This window comes from Ostrea edulis, chromosome 1 (genome assembly GCF_947568905.1).
Source record: "Ostrea edulis chromosome 1, xbOstEdul1.1, whole genome shotgun sequence".
Lineage (NCBI taxonomy): Eukaryota > Metazoa > Mollusca > Bivalvia > Ostreida > Ostreidae > Ostrea > Ostrea edulis.
The window spans coordinates 9,479,948-9,500,255 of record NC_079164.1 but is presented as its reverse complement, the minus strand read 5'-3'; the positions used below and the strand labels follow the sequence as shown (position 1 = coordinate 9,500,255).

At 38.8% G+C, this 20,308-nt stretch overlaps 2 protein-coding genes across 2 annotated transcripts in view; one reads left to right on the top strand and one right to left on the bottom strand.

The window, feature by feature from the left end:
* Window positions 1–1,276: 1,276 nt before the first annotated feature.
* Window positions 1,277–8,802, bottom strand: LOC125664180 (mitochondrial import inner membrane translocase subunit Tim21-like). The gene is made up of 6 exons (XM_048896761.2): window positions 8,502–8,802; window positions 6,410–6,472; window positions 6,088–6,185; window positions 4,496–4,569; window positions 2,716–2,815; window positions 1,277–1,707 (listed from the first exon to the last, which is right to left on the bottom strand). Exons 1-6 carry the CDS (start codon window positions 8,749–8,751, stop codon window positions 1,618–1,620), a joined length of 675 nt encoding a protein of 224 aa, XP_048752718.1. The 5' UTR covers window positions 8,752–8,802; the 3' UTR covers window positions 1,277–1,617.
* Window positions 8,803–8,988: 186 nt separating this feature from the next.
* Window positions 8,989–20,308, top strand: part of LOC125664184 (mediator of RNA polymerase II transcription subunit 10-like) — a 28,395-nt gene continuing 17,075 nt past the window's right edge. Inside the window, exons 1-2 of the mRNA XM_048896766.2 lie at window positions 8,989–9,157; window positions 12,364–12,447. Of these exons, the coding sequence (XP_048752723.1) occupies window positions 9,027–9,157; window positions 12,364–12,447 (215 nt within the window). The 5' untranslated portion in view covers window positions 8,989–9,026. The remainder of the gene's footprint in view (window positions 9,158–12,363; window positions 12,448–20,308) is intronic.

Here is a 20,308-nt window from a genome sequence, read left to right as displayed (position 1 = left end):
GAAAATTAACCATATAGCCCGCAACCACTGAAAATGGCGGAAGTTGAGGTTGATGACAACGTGGCATTGGCAGCATTACTGTATGCTGTTATAACTGTCGTGACAGATCGTGGGACATCGCAACAAAGCGTGGTGTTTACCTTGTAAAAGAATGACCGGGATCATCACGGTTTGGGAGCACGATTAGATGCGATATATTGCGCTTTGTTACGATCAATACAATCTGATGCGATTATAACAACTGAAAATTAATCGAGTTGATTGTAGTAAATTTTTGACAGTCAAAATATTTGCTACGATCAACACGATTGTCATGACTGACGCCGAGATTAGGTAAGATTTGATACGATCACCACGATGTCAATAGTGGCGCGAATAGTGATAGTGTGAACGTAGCATTAATACGAACTCTCGGGCTACGACTCGGCTTTAACCAGGGCCGTCAATTACATGGAGGCGGAGGAGGCAGCTGCCTCCTCCAACTTTTGAGCCAAAAAAAATTAAAATTTAAAGTTCATTAGAATTTATGTTGTTTCCAATAACTAAGAACATGATACCTCCCTTAAAAAGCATTCCAAATCTTTCTTTTAGAATGAGTTAGTCAAGTAACATCTTAGAAGGCCCTAGAATCAAGGATTTTGCACGAAACGTGTTCAGTGTGCACAAAATGTGCTCAGCGTCTGGGGGCCTAGGCGGCCCCCAGACCCCCGCCTAATTTCCTGCCTCCTCCAAATTGAAGGTTAATTTACGGCCCTGTTAACTATAGTCAGTAGTTGGGTAGGAAGTCGGTTAAAATGGTACAAGTTGGGAACGTTATCTCAACGATTTTCAATTTCAAATGAAAAAAGAAAACACACAATCAACAAGATATCGCCGGTATAAAGATGCTCATTTTTAGTGTAAGCAATGCACAAAACATTCAATATTGGAGAGAGAGAGAGAGTTAGAGAGAGAGAGAGAGTTTTGGTTCAGGGTTAGTATTCCAGCGAACGTGGGACGGAAAGTCCCTTCACGTGCAATACTGCGGACCCCATCTAGTATCGATATCGACCGGAGACTTGCATGTATATCTGGCATTCACTAGAACTACAAAACAAGCAATGAAGGGGATATTTCGGACTTCGTTGTGGCTTCGTAGCTGTGTGTGTGTGCTACACGTAATACTACCCCCCCCCCCCCCCCCCCCCCCCCCCCCACAGAGTGCTACACGTGACGCTACCCTTCACTTCTTCATCGATACTCATATGAGTTCCTCAGGACAAGAGATAAACAAAAGTTCTGCAAACAAAACTAATTTACTCCTCTTAATAATTACCAAACATAATTTGAATGGTAGGCAGCTCCATTACAGTCGTAGTTTATGTATGTATTACGTACACCAGGCACTGTGTTTCCTGTGATAGGTACACCAGGTGAACGATACGTTCTAAATTTTTGAAAATGTAACATTCAGCTTTACACGTGGTAATTAAGAATATAGCACACACGAAGCTTTCACAATATCGCCACCTCGTCTGAATGTCCACGTGTGATCGCTACAGAATGTACTCATGAAATGTACTCCCCCCCCCCCCCTCAATTTCATCCGTTGTCCACGAGTGTTGATGACCTTCAGAATCACCGCTTGTCCACAATGACGATGGTTTTGCTGGGAAATCCTTTGAGTTCAACAATCAAGTAGACATATTCAACATCGTTATCTGTTTCCTAAGAAACAAAAATGACAAAGTTTTAGCTGAAAGAACCATAAAATGATACATATTTTCCATTATCAATCAGTGCTTGTACCATCATTTCATTTTATTTTTAGCTGAATAAAATACAAATGTACTTAAATAACCTGTTGATGATCAACAATTTGAAATAAACTGGGAATTCCAAATGCTAAGTTTCCTTTTATAACACTAGATATACAGACCTGGTTATTGTGTTGAATTAATTTCCTGTCCATTATGACTAACACTTAAATCTATTTAATTGGGTTGCGATGACAGCTTTTAGATTAATTGTTTAAATTCACTTGATTGAAACTCTTTACTGGTTGATTTAATGTCGGGATCCCTAGTATAGATTAAAACAAGTTAATTTCAACCCTTCTGTAACCCATCTGTTTCAACCCAACAGACAGCCTGTTTCAACCCTACATGTCTGTTTCAACCCTAACCATCATTTCCAACTCCACACACCTGTTTCAACTCTACACACCTGTTTCAACTCTACACACCTGTTTCAACTCTACATGTCTGTTTCAATCCTACAGACCTCACACTTGTTTGTACTCTACACACGTTTCTAACTTACAAACTTTATTCAACCCTAGCCACATATTTCATCTCTGCTTACCTGTTTCAACCCTATGCATCTGCTTTAACTCCAATCACCTATTTCACCCACTGGTTTCAACCCTACCACCTGTTTGAACCCTTCCTATCTGTTTCAACCCCAGCCACCTGTTTCAACTCAACTTACCTGTTTTAACTCTACATACCTGTTTCAACTCTATCCATATGTTTCAACTCTAATTACTCGTTTCAACTCTACACATCTGACTCAACCCTATCCACATGTTCAATTCTATCCAACTGTCTCAACCCTACATACCTATTCAAACCTCACCCACCTTTTTCAATTCTTCTTGTCTATTTCAACCCTATCCATCTGTTTCAACCCTATCAATCTGTTTCACCCCTAACCACCTGTTTCACCCCTACCCACCTGTTTGATTTCAGCATATACTGTGCCCACTTTATGTGGACTTTGGATGTAAAACTTCATCCTCATATGTTTAATTCCATTCACCATAAACTCTTCATGGCTGTCAGAAAATAATGAATAAGAGCAACATAAGTGACTAGAAATTATGGTCACCTTTTCAAAAAGGTGTTCAGATTATAGCTTAAGAGAACTCCCTCTTCATGTGACTTTGCAATATTATGGGTTCAAAATCACTTTAATTTCATAATCAAAGAAAATATATGCTGCCACATTTTTAAAGATGTCAGGCACACCTAAACACAAGTTTATGTCAACGTCAGAAAATTGCACATTTTCGTTATACAGCATGATAAAAATACAATAACAAGAGTACCACAAACAGTACAACACACACCCTTCAGACAGTGAAATTCAACCTGTAAGCACAATATGTATTCTAAATTGATATCACTCACATTCTGAATAGAAAAACCTTAAAGTGGGTCATGGTGCACCAGTCTATCTGACATGTGAACTGATTATGTATTTATCTGAGAGGGAGGTTGTAATATCTGTATTCATGATGAGAAAAAGTGCAGGAAACTTTTTGACCTACTTTTAGTCCTAAATTAGGTCATGGTGCACCAGTCTATCTGACATGTGAACTGATTATGTATTTCTCTGAGAGGGAGGCTGTAATATCTGTATCCATGATGAGAAAAAGTCCTGGAAACTTTTTGACCTACTTTTAGTCCTAAAGTAGATCATGGTGCGCCAATCCAGCTGAATTGCAAACTGAACTTGTGTTCCTTCGAGAGAAAGCTTGTGGCTAAATTTTAGGGCAATATCTGTATCCGTAATGAAAAAAAAAGTCCAAAAAAATGTTTGACCAACTTTTAGCCATAAAGTAGGTCAGGTGCACCAATCTAGCTGAAATGCAAACTCACTCTTATGCTTCTTGAGGGTGAAATTGTGACCAAATTTAAAAGCTGTACATGCAATTGTTACAGAAAAAAGTCTGGAAAACATAACCTCGAACAGCCAGCAAGCCAGCCAGATTGAGAAGCACTGACAGAGCCATATTAACATTTTCATCCACTCATCATCAGAGTTTTAACAGTTTAAAAAAACTTCTACATTATAAATATATATAAATGAATTGTGGATATCAGGGAAATCATTAAATAATACACATAGACATACATGGATAAAGAAAATGCCAGCATAGGAGTTATTGTCAATGTCGGAAATTAAAGCCTTCCCAACCACCTGAGACCGTCTATTTCTCAGGCAGGGACAAAAGTTCATACCATAGCCTGGCAGTTGGGCTAATTTTAACAGCAAATGCACAACAAATATCACAAATAAGATTTATTAGTATATATATATAATACATATGCTACAAGTATTGCTTAAATATTGTATATATGCTACAAGTACATGTATTCTAATCATAATATTAAAGTAATACTAAAATATTACAGATATGATATCAGTATTGTATAAAATATCATAGATATGCTACAAGTAATATGCTATCAGTACTGTAACACTTATAAGACTTATATTACCTGACACGCGTCCTTCGTCTGTTAACACTTATAAGACTAATATTACCTGACACGCGTCCTTCGTCTGTTAACACTTATAAGACTAATATTACCTGACACGCGTCCTTCGTCTGTTAACACTTATAAGACTAATATTACCTGACACGCGTCCTTCGTCTGTTAATACTTATAAGACTAATATTACCTGACACGCCTCCTTCGTCTGTTAATACTTATAAGACTAACATTACCTGACATGCCTCCTTCGTCCCCGTCTGTCTGTTTCCCCGTACACCTTGATAGGTTCCCCCATGGCATTTATCACCTACAGGAAGAATTCTATTTTCCTCAGCTGATTGCATTTGATAAAATGTAGTACCGGTACTTGTAGTTGCATTAAAAATTCAGTGAATTTTTCAAATTAATGAGTTTTCTACAACTAAATGGGAAATTTTTATCTGTGAAAGGAGAAATATTCATTTTTTTCAAAAGGGAAATATGCCTGTTACTGATAGTTTGAAAAATACCAGTAAGTTAAGACAATGCTGGCATTCTATAAGAATACATACAATAACTTTAGTTTCGTAATTATTTCATTCTTATGAATTACACATTGTTCCATAATTCCTATATGTAACAAAGCTTTTTTCTGAAAAATTGATATTTTTGCCTTTCATAATGATTTTTAGGAACAAGGCAAAAGTTGTCAGATATAACCTAGCACTACTGTACCCTTCTTAATACACAAACATGTTGCAGATATTTCAATCAGAAACACTCACATTCAAGAGCATATGTGATTAACTAAAAATGCTGTTTTGTGTGAATACAACATTGTATTGTTACTCTGTAATTGTTCTGTATATACAACATTGTATTCTTACTCTGTAATTGTTCTGTATATACAACATTGTATTCTTACTCTCTAATTGTTCTGTATATACAACATTGTATTCTTACTCTGTAATTGTTCTGTGTATATATACAACATTGTATTCTTACTCTGTAATTGTTCTGTGTATACAACTTTGTATTCTTACTCTGTAATTGTTCTGTATATACAACATTGTATTCTTACTCTGTAATTGTTCTGTATATACAACATTGTATTCTTACTCTGTAATTGTTCTGTGTATACAACATTGTATTCCTACTCTGTAATTGTTCTGTATATAGAACATTGTATTCTTACTCTGTAATTGTTCTGTGTATACAACATTGTATTCCTACTCTGTAATTGTTCTGTATATACAACATTGTATTCTTACTCTGTAATTGTTCTGTAAATACAACATTGTATTCTTACTCTGTAATTGTTCTGTGTATATATAGTACAACATTGTATTCTTACTCTGTAATTGTTCTGTGTATATACAACATTGTATTCTTACTCTGTAATTGTTCTGTATATACAACATTGTATTCCTACTCTGTAATTGTTCTGTGTATATACAACATTGTATTCTTACTCTGTAATTGTTCTCTGTATATATAGTACAACATTGTATTCCTACTCTGTAATTGTTCTGTGTATATACAACATTGTATTCCTACTCTGTAATTGTTCTGTGTATATACAACATTGTATTCTTACTCTGTAATTGTTCTCTGTATATATAGTACAACATTGTATTACTCTGTAATTGTTCTGTATATATAGTGCAACATTGTATTCCTACTCTGAAATTGTTCTCTGTATATATAGTACAACATTGTATTCCTACTCTGTAATTGTTCGGTGTATACACAACATTGTATTCCTACTCTGTAATTGTTCTGTATATACAACATTGTATTCCTACTCTGTAATTGTTCGGTGTATATGACGATTATGGATTCTTACCCTGTCATCTTTTTTGCAAATGTCTGCTGCTGCATTGTACACACTTGTCGCTCCATCTGTGGCAAACAACTCCTTGTACAAATTGTAGAACACATAACCTGGCAAAACAGTGAGAAAGTCAACAAGGTCAAGTCACAAAACTAATGCACAGATTGTAGAACACAGAACTTGGATAAAACAGTGCTTAAAGTATACAGTGTGTAAATGATTTGAAAATATCATGAAATTCTGAAAATTATCAATTGGTAGAAGAAAAAAATCAGAAATGAATATTGTGTCATCAAACTTTATGAATTGATTTAATTAGATTGAACATTCTTACCAATCAAACCGCCTCCAATTAGGATGACTCCAATGTAGGTCAAGTCTTTTCCTGCCTCCACAACTACAGGTAAAAGTTATGTAGGGAAATTTAAGGACTTTCCAACTCCTCTGTATCAGTCTTACATACAAACATGTCTTTCATAATAAATCCTTCGTATTTTTAGTTGTACATAAAATATTACACAATACTTTTAACTCCATGTGGTAAGGAGATCCATAAGAGAAATATTTCAGTCTAACTGGTGCTAGTTTTCATGTCATTTAAAGAGACACTTATAATTAATACTGTGGAATCATCAATGTTTGTGGGGGAGTGATGTTCGTGGATTTTGTGGGTCACTCTTACTTATGAAGTTACATGTCCTCGAACATTTTTTTTAAAAACCAAGGTGAGTTATCTCTCCTAGTGACATCGTATATCACTTACCCATGAAATTACATCCCCACGAACCAGGAAAATTTTGCTTATTCACGAACATTGCCCCCCCCCCACCCCCGAATTAAAATGATCCCACAGTATGCAGTATACGTCAGTGTTTTGTATGGGATAATGTTGTAACATTTGACCTGTAGAGTCTGGGAAAAGTTCTAAACACACACAGAAAGTTATTCTAAATGTTACTCAGCTTAGTTCTCTGGATTACATGCACTGTAAGCTATCTAAATGTCAATAATTTCATTGCAATATTTAGTCACACATTGAAGTGTTTGTATTATCTGGTATTCTTGTCACAGTAAGATATCATATTGTAATTATGAGGCTATAAAATATTGTAGTATAGGAGAGGAGAAAATCTTTGGCTGGACCAGGAATCGAACCCGGGGCCCCTGTATTACGTACTGGTCAGGTTCTCTGACCACTGAGCTATCCAGGCCGATATCCACAGTCCGTATAGCCCCAACTACTACATTTCTCCCTCCCTTAATTTATCTTTGCCCTCGAAGACACACAACCCAGATTCTTTTTACCCTGGCAGGACGTGTAGTGGAGGGGTGGTCAACAGCACCAACTGTAGTATAGGAGAGGAGAAAATCTTCAGCTGGACTGGGATTCGAACCCAGGACCCCTGCATTACTAGTCAGGTGCTCTAACCACTGAGCTATCTATGCTGATATCCATGGTCCGTATAGCCCTAACTATTACAATTTATCATAATGCTTTTGAAATCTATATCTTTCAATATTGTACCAATGTGTACAGCTTATTTCAGGATTTTCTTGTGTCATTCAGATGATACATGTTTGATGATAAATGATGAAGTTGAACCATTAGATCTGAGTTGTAAATTGTTCTATCGATACCGGCTGCCCGAGTTACTTGTAAGCAATTTTAGTATCTGTCAGTCTCATATATGGCAAGAAATTAGAGCAGTTTCCCTGGGTAGCAATTTTGTAACCAGGTTACACTAGAAAACAGTGTTGCAAGGTTAAATGCAGGGTTACAGGGGTTACGGACCTTTATCTCATGTTGAAACAATGGCCTGTAACTCTCGTAACCCTTGTAACCCTGCATTTAAAGATAAGTGGGTATTGAGAGAAAGGTCCGTAACCCTGCATTCAATGATAAGTGGGTGTTGAGAGAAAGGCTCGTAACCCCTGTCACCTTGTATTTAATGATAAGTGGGTGTTGATAGGATGCATGGTCTGTAACTCTCGCAACCTTAAAATAAAGGTGGTCGATATTTACTAGATTTTCAACACTATAAGACATATGTTTGATATGCTACATTGGATAAAAATATTGTCCCTATTGTAACCTGGTTACAAAACTGCCACCCAGGGAAACTGCACCAATTTCTTGCCATATCTAGTCAGTCTTGCTAAACGTGGTGTGGAATGTTGTGAAGAAATGTACACAAAAAGGAGGAGATTACACGCAATAAACCAAAAATAATTCCAACAAATGTGGGCAGTGTCATTCCCTACACTGGCTACAGTGGGGATTGTTGACAAACATGATTTATCCATAAGGTCATGGTCGGTAGCCGGCAAAGTGAACTTTATACAGTTTACCATTTTGTTTACGTCTCTTTACCAAAAGATTAAAAAAATCAGACAATAGTTAAGTCTGTGTATTCATTAAAAACAACCTTTCTGTCCTGCTGATAAGCCTTCGTATGGACTTTTTCTTTTGACGTCCAATTCAGTACCGGTCGTTTTCTTTGCATCCGAATTTTCTCTGCTAGCTTTACTTGTATTCTCTTGATTTTGGGTTGAAAAACATTTCCAAATATTTTTATCACAATTTAAAACCTTAAAAGATAGTATCCTCTCGGATACAAAAACTGTCCTCGAAATATTGCACTGTGTTAAAGTTTGTAAAACTCTCAACGAATTCATATCGGAGGTGACTGTTGAAGTGAAAACGAAAGTAGGAGCTAGGGATAAAGTTGTGCGTCCGCATGTAAAAATAATCGGCCTTGGCGCGAGTCAGGCGAATGTTAAAAAATATGTTACTGTCTTGTGAAAATATCTCTGTTGGAATCGTATGAATATTATTTATAAAAAACAATTTTTACTTCTTGTTGTCTGTATTCTCGAATTAACAAAATTATAAACCAACCACTAATTTATTCAAATGCGGCCGCGTATATTTCGGACCACTTGGAAGCAAGATGGCGGACAAAGCTGACAAATTCGAAGCGTTGGAGCAACAATTAGAATTGTTTATTGAAAATACGAGGCAGTTAGGAATCATTGTTAGTGATTTTCAACCCCAAGGCCAAAATGTCCTTAACCAAAAGCTGTACGTATCTGTTATGGGCCTACTTTTTACCACAATGCAAATATACCGCCTAGTCGGGCTAGTGGACTGCTGTGGCTAAACTTCTTTTTTTTGTTGTTGTTGAAAACATTATCATAAAGTCGTATTTACCCTAGTTATGCTGAAGTTTTAAATAATGCAATGTTTGACCATCGCTGATTAATTTTTAGCATCTTGGAGGGGCTGTGGACACAGGAGTTACAAAGCTCAGTGGTTGTTGTTTACAAATTGTAAATGTTAACCTTTATAGATAAGACTGCCGACTCCTGTGCTGTGGATGTGGCACGGTGGGTCAACCGCTTCCTGTAGAATAGATAATATAATGTAACAGGAAGAGAGAAAATCTAGATACTGCATATTATCGGCTGAGATTCAGTGTGGCAGGATATTTGGATTTCACCAGTTAAGATCCAGCCGAACTGAATCTCAGACAAGATTTCCTCTTCTGACTATAAACACACTAAGGTCTGTATAACTATAGACGTTACTGGTGTGTGAGAATATAAACCTTTATCATTCCATTCCCAGCCGTTTTCCCGTCACCTTAAATCTTTTTGTTATGATTATCTTATAATTGACAATATGAATGAGTTGTTATACTTTCATGTCAAATCTGATCGGGCGAAAAGCGTTTATAAACATATTGCTACCCTCTGAGAAAAGAGACTGCCCTCCGGGGTGCAAATATTCAGCAACAGGAAGCAATATTTGACAGTGGGTGGTATTATATGAATTATCACATGTGCAAATTGGTTGTGCGTGTATGTTTCACACTTCACAGAAGATTGCTAGATGACATAGCTGGTAAAACATCTAATAAATGTATGATATTAAGTATGATAAAACAAATAGTGCATGTAGTTGAGAGTAACATTGAAAATTTTCACCCCTCGAAAACTATTGTAAACCATGGTTGACAATGGTTTTCTCGTGGTGAATATTTTCAATGTTACCCTACATGCACTATATATAATATTATATAAATATTGCATGTAGTTGAGGGTAACATTGAAAATTTTCACCCCGAGAAAACCATTGTCAACCGAGGCGTAGCCGAGGTTGACAATGGTTTCTCGAGGGGTGAAAATTTCAATGTTACCCTCAACTACATGCAATATTTGTTTTATTATACTGAATGTTATATAAACTGGAAAGCAGAAAAACTTGCGTCTGTTGACATTTGATCAATCACTGTCATACGATATTTCGTATTTCGATGCGGGTACTCGCGTTTATTACAAACACTCAAACGACGTCATCTAGCAATCTACGGCGAACCGTACGCGCATAAATTTGACGCATGTGATAATTTTTTATAATATCACCCGTTGTCAAGTACTGTTACCCGTTGCTAGATACTATCACCCTGGGGCACTTAATTTTTGTTCTCAGAGGGTAACAATTTGTTTTTTCAAATGCTTCTCGACCAATCAGGTTCGAGTATTTTACATGAAAGTATAATAAATACTGTTATCCCACGGCGTGCATAAACCACGCCCTCCAGATAACAGTATATAGCAACGTTGACAGTGCATGATGATAGGTAGCAGAATAAAAATTGTTAACTGCCCTGAATGTTTGTACATACAGTTCAAACATACAGTATAACAAAAAAATATTACATGTTTTGTAGGGTAATATTTGTAATTGACACACTGCGAAAAACCATTGTTGACCGAGATGAAGCCTTGTAGGGTAACCTGAGAAATTGTCACCCAGCAAAAACCATTGTTGACTGAGGCATCATGAGTTGACAATCCCACGTTACCCTACAAAACAAATGAAAATTTGTAATATTTTTTTTAATACATTAGCACTGGTTATTTGTTTGGAATCATTAAATTCCTGTAGCATTTTGACTTTCTTGAGACTGCCATGATCAGAGAATTTTGTTTTGACTGGTCAAGAATTGAAACAAAGATGTCAAACACAGTTATGACATGTGATTTGTGAATCTCATCCCATTTGACACAGTAGGATAGGGATATAGGTGTACCCAGTGCCCACCATAACATTGTCCTGCTCAGTCCCTGACTTGCTCTCACAATGGAAAGTAAAGATTATGCTGGAATGGTTATTCAAATCCATAAATATGGGAAGACAGGAAAATGAATAAAATATCCCCCCCCCCTTCCTTGGTATAGGCGATGTGATAGCTAGATAGAAAATGCACCTGGGATTGAAAATAAGGGACCTGGTGTGTTTTTAGGAATGATTGCCTGAATTTGTCTCTGTCTTTTTACAGCCCCAAGATTAAAGAATTCAAGATAGAGAGATCTTGTTTTATGTCTGTATGTCTTATAGTGTCTCTGTCATAATTTCTTATCTATACAAGATAGAGACTTTCTTTATATAGAACTGAAAGGTCAAGGTTAAAGATGTATTACTTTTAAAGGTCAAGGTCATTTATTAAGGCCAAGGGTGAATTTGATATAATTGAACCTAGCCACAATTGGGAGCATTGTTTCATAGTTTAAAAAAAAATGTATAGACTTTAAAGACCTTCCCAAACATGTAAGTCCATTCATTTTGTTGCAGTTAATATGAGGTCAAACTGTTCAACACCAACATGCACAATTAAGGTTTCTTAGTTTGTACAGTGAGAAAGTTTACCTGTAAAAACGATCTTTTCCATTGCCTTATCTCAAAGTTTGTTCAATTTCAAGATGATAAAATTAAACAGAAGTTCAGCATGATTGGCAGGTATATAAATATTTCTTACCAATAGTAAATCTTGTAGGAATTGGAACATTTGAAACAATGCTTCATTTGATGTTGGTGGACTTTTCACTATATACATTTTGTGCTTTATTTGATGTTGGTGGACTTTTCACTATATACATTTTGTGCTTTATTTGATGTTGGTGGACTTTTCACTATATACATTTTGTGCTTTATTTGATGTTGGTGGACTTTTCACTATATACATTTTGTGCTTTATTTGATGTTGGTGGACTTTTCACTACATACATTTGGTGGACTTTTCACTACATACAGTACTCTGTGCATCTAAGACCTTCCTACGTAGTTCTTTTTTTATATTTAGTAAATTCATTCTGCTGCAATTAATTTGATGTCAAACTGTTCATGTACATTGACTAGACTGTGTGTTGGACCAAATGGGCCACGACCGGTTGGATCCGGTGTCTTATTTTGTGTGCGTGTATTCCATGTTTTGTGTTTTGCAGACATACAATGGTGACTGGGTTACAAGAGGTAGATAAGCTGAAAACTCAGATGGGAGACATTCAGGTTCCACTGGAAGTGTTTGAGTGAGTAGATTTTATACGCCCGTCTTAAGACGGGACGTATTATGGTATGGCGTTCATGTCCGTCCGTCTGTCCGTCCGTCTGTTAGCTTTTTCGTGTCCGACCCGTAACTTAAATACTACACGGCCTAGAATCATCAAACTTTGTCTGTAGATACATCTTGGGTAGAAGGTGTGTCGCACATTAAAACCAGGTCACTGTGACTTTTCATTAAGAAGATATCCGTCTGTTAGCTTTTTCGTGTCTGACCCGTAACTTAAATACTACAAGGCCTAGAATCATCAAACTTTGTCTGTAGATACATCTTGGGTAGAAGGTGTGTCGCACATTAAAACCAGGTCACTGTGACTTTTCATTAAGAAGATATCCGTCTGTCCGTCCGTCTGTTAGCTTTTTCGTGTCCGACCCGTAACTTAAATACTACAAGGCCTAGAATCATCAAACTTTGTCTGTAGATACATCTTGGGTAGAAGGTGTGTCGCACATTAAAACCAGGTCACTGTGACTTTTCATTAAGAAGATATGGCCATATATGGCAAAAACTTGTCCGACTCATAACTTGAAAACTATTAGACCTAGAATCACCAAAATTGGTCAACTAATGCATCTTAGGTAGAAGGTGTGTCATATCCTACTTTAAGGTCACTGTGACATTTAATTAAGGTGATATAAAAAAAAATGTTTTAATGGGTACAATCTATACTGTTAACAATTTGTGACGGGCGTATCATGTGCCGTGGCGGTGCACTTTATTATTATTAAGAAACAAATCTATGAAAGAGAGATTAGGCAAATTCTGGCTCAAGATTTTCAAGGTTAATACATACTTTCTGGCATAACTGTTATTCTTAAAGCAGTATTTAGATTTTGTAGTTACATGTATACACATCTGTTATGAAATGGCGAGGGCACAAAGTGGGTCCCAGCCATTTCATTATTCCGTCATTTTAATATGCGCTTTGAGGTTATTAAATATTTCCAAGATCGAAGAGTGGACCATTTCATATTTGTTCTGTCACCAACTGTAATCTTTACCTTTTAATCATGCAAGATAAAGATTTCAAATGTAGTGAATGGAAAGGTCAAGGTCAGTGCTTTAATGACTGCTACTTGACTTATTTCCTTCTCTCCGTGTGGAGAATGGGGCTGTGAACAATTCCTCTCCCTTCTGTCCTTCATTCTGCCATCCTGCTGGCCTCTGTCCAGGTCTTGAATCCAATCTCATTTCTTTCTCTTCTACTGTTCTTCTTTAGTTTTTTTTTATGTCTGCTTCTCTTGCGCTTTCTTTTAGGAGTCCATGTGAGTGCTATTTTGGTGTGCTTGGTCTTGTCCATTCTCAAAACATGCCCGATCCATTTCTACCTCCTTTTCCTTACCGTACCATGTTTCTACAGTCTTCACGAAAACTCAGTGGTTCGAAGACCGAAACCAGTGAATTTTACGGTCGGGTCAGTGAAAATTAAAAATCAGGAAGTCCGATGGGCTTGTAGACTTTTTGTAAGTCACATTAAATATAATATTGGATTTAGATATTCTAAACGTCTTATTTGCTTAAAATTACCATCAAAATAAAAATCAATCAATAAATAGCACATAGAGTAAGCGTTTGGACATCATGGTTTGTCTATTTCGTAAAGAATGATAACTATACTTGTAATTGTCAACATAACTTGTACGTTGATCACATGAATATTAAACGAACAACTTATTGAAACAAAAACAAAAAAATGGATGCGTTCTGTATCGCACAGCACACTGGTAATTGCTGCTTTATTGCATTGTCCAATTAAAATGAACTTCGTCAAGTGCAGTTATCTCTGATTTTATGCAATTTCTATTGTTTATAGAATTAATCAATCATTTACATTTGGTTTTAGTAGTGAAGGCTACTTTGAAGTTGGTAGAGAAGGCTACTTCCCAAGGTGCACTTGGGCTGTTTTCATGTTTGTGAAAAATATACGTGAATTTTTAGTCTTGTTGTTTGCGGGTGAAGATAGAGAAAATACTGTGTTGTTTTTCTGGAATCGACAGAAAGGATGTCAGTAGTATAAACCCTCCCGATGGGTGGGTCAACTGAGTGCACTTTTTATGCAAATGAGGTCAAGCAAGGGTGTCTTTTGATTGGTCAAGCGGTGTTGGGGTGAACGGAGTGCACTAGGACGGGGTCAACCCCAGCAGGGGTTGTAGGACTCGGTGAATAGACTGGGCTATGGCTCTAATTTTAGCATGCTTTCGCTTTGAGTACCTGGAAAAGCTATTTTTCTGAAAATCCAGTGAAATCCTGTGTATTTCTATGTATTCCTGTGTATTCCTGTGTATTAAATCTAAATGAATAACACAAGGTTTTAAGTTGACATGTTTATTAAAGAACAATTTAATTAATTTAGAGTGTTATTGACGTTGTGAAAAAACCTGCTTTTCTATGACGTCATAATAAGTATATAAACGCAATACACAATTCGTGTTATCACTTTCGATATCATGTCAGACAAGTTACCTAGTGGACTTCCACGGAGTTATATTGAACAGCGATTGAGATTTTTGAATGATCAGCTGAACAGACAACGGCAGCGTGAATTACAACTCCGCAGAGAGAATCAACGGCGATTACAGTATTTACAGCGGGGAGGGGGGAAAAAGAAACTCATTTCGGATTATTACAAAATTCAACTGGAACGAGGACGTCAATCACGGAAATTTAAAGTCAAGGAAAATGTCTACAATGTTGCCTTCAAACCTATTCCAGAGAAAGAAAATACAACCTTCATTCGTCGCCTCTTCCGGGATATGTTAAAAAATGTGAAACAGGAAATGCAGTGCAATCCTAATGATTATCTACGTTTAAATATTCGGCACCCGTCTCTGGATTCAGCTATTTGGTACGAATTTACGCAGTCCAATCAGCTCAACGAGGACAAAATTCTGAACAAAATAGAATCCGTGCAGCAATCTAAAAAGGAATTCCTAATCACCGACGGGGCAGTGCAGATGGATTTTTTCCATGTCAAATATCCACAAGGCAGCGGGTGCACTAAGAAAAAACATCTACACGTGGATAAGGAGAAATTCAAAAACTCCAAGAGAGCGATCGTTCGCATTCAAAATCCTGAGGATTCTCTCTGCTTGTCCCGGGCTATTGTGGTAGCACGTCTACACAGCCAGAAATCAAACGACCCGGCATGGGAAACGAGATGGTTAAGGATAAGAAAAGGGGATACACAATCGCTCGATCAGAAACGAGAAGCGATAGTCTTGATGGAACAAGCTGGGTGTGTTATGAACCAGCCGTGTGGGCCACGTGAATGGGAGCAATTACAGCACGCGCTCGCCCCACAGTATCGATTGAAAATATTTCAATTCAAAACGAATACAACTCGTTTACGACTGGAACCTATTTACAAAGGACCGGGGCAGGGGACTTGTTTGAATATCCTGCTGGATAACGAGCATTACGATACCATTGTGTCTATGCCTGGAGTGACGGAAAACAGATACTATTGCGATTATTGCGATGTTGGCTACAGTCACATTGAAGAACATCGGACCGTCTGTCCTCATCGATGCTCATTTTGTTTAGCCGATACCCTCTGTACCCCGGACGGGACTCAGACGAATTGCCCTCATTGTAAGGGATTTTTCAGAAATGCAGCTTGTTACCAGACCCACTTGAAACCTTACAGCAGTAATACAACGACCACGGTCTGCAGTTTAATGGGGCGTTGTAACCAGTGTCAGAAATGGATGTCCAAGAAATTATTAAAACGCCACGCGTGTGGGGGTCAAACCGAATGCCGCATCTGTCACAAAGTCGTCACCATGCCTCATCACTGCTTTGTACAGACGAAACCCAAACCTAAGAAAGAAAAAGAAGAAGAGGAGTTGAAAATATACATTTATTACGATTTCGAATGCAGTCAGGAAAACGGTATTCACATTCCCAATTTATGCGTGGCAGAACGTGTGTGTCAACATTGCGACAGTGTGGATATCGACAAGCCCTGTTCTCATTGTGAAGGATTCGGATCACAACGCCGCTTCCTATTTCAAGGACCCGACACGTTAAAACAGTTTATGGAATGGCTCTTACAGAGCGAGACCGATGAGCAAGGCCATGTGGAACTCAAACACGATGAAGCCACCATCATTGCCCACAATTTCAAAGGATACGATGGGCAATTTATTTTGAATTACCTGGTGCACACGGCGTGTATCAAACCCACCGTCATCCTGAACGGCAGTAAAATCTTATCCATGCAAGTCTTGGGGTTGAGATTCATTGATTCTTACAACTTTCTACCCTTTGCTCTTGCCAAGATGCCCTCTGCTTTCGGATTAACGGAATTGAAAAAGGCTATTTCCCGCACTTTTTCAACACGACAGAGAACCAGCAGTATGTGGGTCCTTACCCGGCCGCTCATTTCTACAATCCTGACGATATGTCCACCGCCAATCGTGAAGCCTTCTATACTTGGTACCATCAACAAGAGGGCAAAGTCTTTGATTTCCAGAAAGAATTCTTAGCTTACTGCATCTCGGACGTGGATATTTTACGCCGCTGTTGTGCCCATTTCAAGTCCACCCTGTTTGATCTGGTGGAAGTAGACCCCTTTCAAGAATCCATCACGTTTGCCAGCACGGCTAATTTAGCCTACCGACGAGGATTCATGGTTGAAAATACCATCGCCATCATTCCCAATATGGGCTACCGACCAGCACGACGATATTCAGCTAAAGCTTGTCGATGGCTCGCCTGGTTAGAACATCAACATCACTGCATACGACATGCTAGAAATGGGGGCGAAGTCACGCTTGGACCCTATACAGTAGATGGGTATGATGAGGAATCCCGTATCGTGTACGAATTCTATGGCTGTTACTGGCACGGCTGTCCCACCTGTTACCCGAATCTGTTGACTGACATGCATCCTCATCGTGTTCAGCATACGTATCAAGACCTCTACCTGGACACCTTAAAACGAGCCAGTGCTTTAGAAGACCAAGGCTATACAGTCGTGAGCATATGGGAACACGAGTTTGATCGTCAGACCCAGACCAATGCCGACTTACAGGAATTTTTACAAGGAGTCGATATACAAGATCCTTTGAATCCCCGTGACGCTTTGTACGGAGGCCGGACCAATGCTACACGATTGTATTGTGAGGAGGGTGACATGCGATACGTGGATGTCTGTTCCCTGTACCCGTACGTGTTGAAATACAAGCCATTTCCCGTCCAACATCCCCAAGTCATCACCAGCCATTTCACCGATGTCAGAGACTATTTCGGGCTCATTCGTTGTCGTGTCCTCCCACCCCGAGAGCTGTATCACCCCGTATTACCTTACAAGACCGGGGGCAAATTACTCTTTCCCTTATGTCGCACCTGTGCGGAACAGCGCAACTTAGGACCCGACGAGCGGTGCCAGCACACCGATTCTGAACGCAGTCTCACTGGCACCTGGGTGACCACCGAACTTCACAAAGCATTAGATCTGGGCTATCGTCTCGACCGCATTTACGAAGTTTGGCATTTTGAGAAATCCAGTGACCACTTATTTCGATCGTATATCAACACCTTTTTGAAAATTAAACAAGAAGCTTCCGGATTCCCCGAGGATTGTCAAACAGCCCAACAGCAGCAACATTACATTGAGGAAATTCAGCAACGAGAAGGCATTGCCATGAACCCGGCCGACATCCAGAAAAATCCGGTCCGAAGAACCATTGCCAAACTCTTTTTAAATTGTTTGTGGGGAAAATTTGCTCAACGATTACAATTACCCAAATCCCTGTATCTCACGGAAGAAGAAGAATTACAACAGAAATTACAAGATGCCACTTTAGAAGTCAAAGGCATCGAACTCTTAGAAAATCGTGAACGCCCCGAATGTGATATGATGCTGATCAATTATCAGGAGAAAGAAGAATTTTTAGAAGACTGCCCCTTTGGAAACGTGGTGCTGGCGTGTTTTACAACAGCTCATGCTCGTTTACATTTGTACGAGACGTTACAGCCTTTGGGAGAGCGCGTCTTATACTTTGACACGGATAGTATCATCTATCAGCACGACGAGACCCAGTTCAACCCGACCATTATCAACAGTTTAGGCGGCTGGACCGATGAATTGGGTGGAGATCGTATCATCAAGTACATGTCGGGCGGGCCCAAAAATTATGCATACGAGACCCAGAATGGAAAATCTGTCTGCAAAGTCAAAGGATTGACACTCAATTATCGTGCCTCTAGAGTCGTGTCTCTCGATACGTTGGAAAAAATGTTGAAAGGAGAAGAAGAAGAAGTCCATGTCCGCTATCCGCACTTTATTCAACGAACCCGCCAACATGATGTGCGAACCATTCCTCTGGTGAAGAAATACCGCATGGTGTACGATAAACGTCAACGTATTCATGACTATGACACGCTGCCTTACGGGTATTAAAAAAGGACATGCTAGAGAAAACCATCAGTCGGCAAAATGACGGACTACGAATCACTACATAACCCGGGTACACCACGTTATGCTCTACTGTCAGATCGAGTAGCGTCGTTTGAAAATGCTCCCGAACACTTGCAGAACCTATTACCTACCATTGCAGAAGCGGGATACTTTTACAAAGGGTACGGGGATAACACGTGCTGTTTTTATTGCAACTTTGGACTTCACCATTGGGGAGCTGTCGACAATCCTTGGATACAACATGCTTATTGGTATCCTCACTGTCCTTACCTGAAGTGTAATAAGGGTAAACAATGGGTACGACAAGCCTTCAATGCCTATGCCCGCGCTAAAGACAGTGGTTGCGATTGGGAAGGCTTACCCTTAGACGCGGCAGGGAATCCAATGTGTACCCAGAAATGTCACATTTGTTTAGAACGAGACTTGAGAATTGCTTTTTTACCTTGTGGTCATTTATGTACTTGTGCTATATGTGCTACGGGACTGAAACAATGTCCTATTTGTAGACATGGTGTTGAGCAAGCTGTACGTATTTTTATTTGTTAATAAATAGATATGATTTTCCTGAACTTGTGTCATTTATCAAGATGTATACCTACGAGACACTTGAGCCTTTTCAGTTGAAACATGAATTTACCATGGTGGTGGCCGGACCCTCTAAATCGGGTAAAACAGAATTTGTCAAACAGCTGGTGCAAAATACGCAGTGGATTGCACCGCCTCCCGAAAAGATAGTATGGTGTTATCGCGAATGGCAGACCGCGTACGAATCCTTACAGGACAAGGTCACTTTTATCCACAATATACCTCAAGACGATGAGCAGATAGTGGCGGATCTCAGTACGCGTCATCTACTCATTTTTGATGATATGATGGGAGGTAAAGCCATCGAATCGATTGTCGACTGGTTTACGCGCAAAGCGCATCATCGAAATACCAGTGTCATTTATATCACACAAAATCTGTTTGATCGAGCAGTACAACATCGTACCATCAGTCTGAATGCTCACTATCTTGTGCTGTTTAAAAATCCTCGAGATAAATCTCAGATTGGGGTGTTAAGTCGGCAATTACAAATGCCGCATTTACTTCCAGCCTATGAGGACGCCACCCGTGTACCTCACGGGTATTTACTAGTGGACTTGAGTCCTCAGACGTCGGACGATTTAAGATTAAGAAGTCAACTCTTTACCAACTTGGCTGTGCACATGCCCCCGAGAGTATAAATAATGTCACATCATGGGGAGGTGTATCATTCGAAAGACAGTCTTCACCATGGGTAGACCTTCCGCGAAGAGTAAATTAGTCAAAACGTTACGCCGTTTACAACGGGAACGGGATCCCGTTCAACGGAGTCATCTCATTGAATTAGGACGTAGAGCCTTACTCAACTGGTTTGCGATGG

What these genes read in the sequence shown, in the direction of transcription:
- LOC125664180 (XM_048896761.2), bottom strand. Translation starts at nt 8,751, where the DNA reads ATGAATTCGTTGAGAGTTTTACAAACTTTAACACAGTGCAATATTTCG. An exon ending in CTTATCAGCAGGACAGAAAG is followed by an intron (nt 6,473 to 8,501) that starts GTTGTTTTTAAT and finishes TTTTACCTGTAG; the next exon opens with TTGTGGAGGCAGGAAAAGAC. An exon ending in GGACGAAGGAGGCATGTCAG is followed by an intron (nt 2,816 to 4,495) that starts GTAATGTTAGTC and finishes ATTTTCTGACAG; the next exon opens with CCATGAAGAGTTTATGGTGA.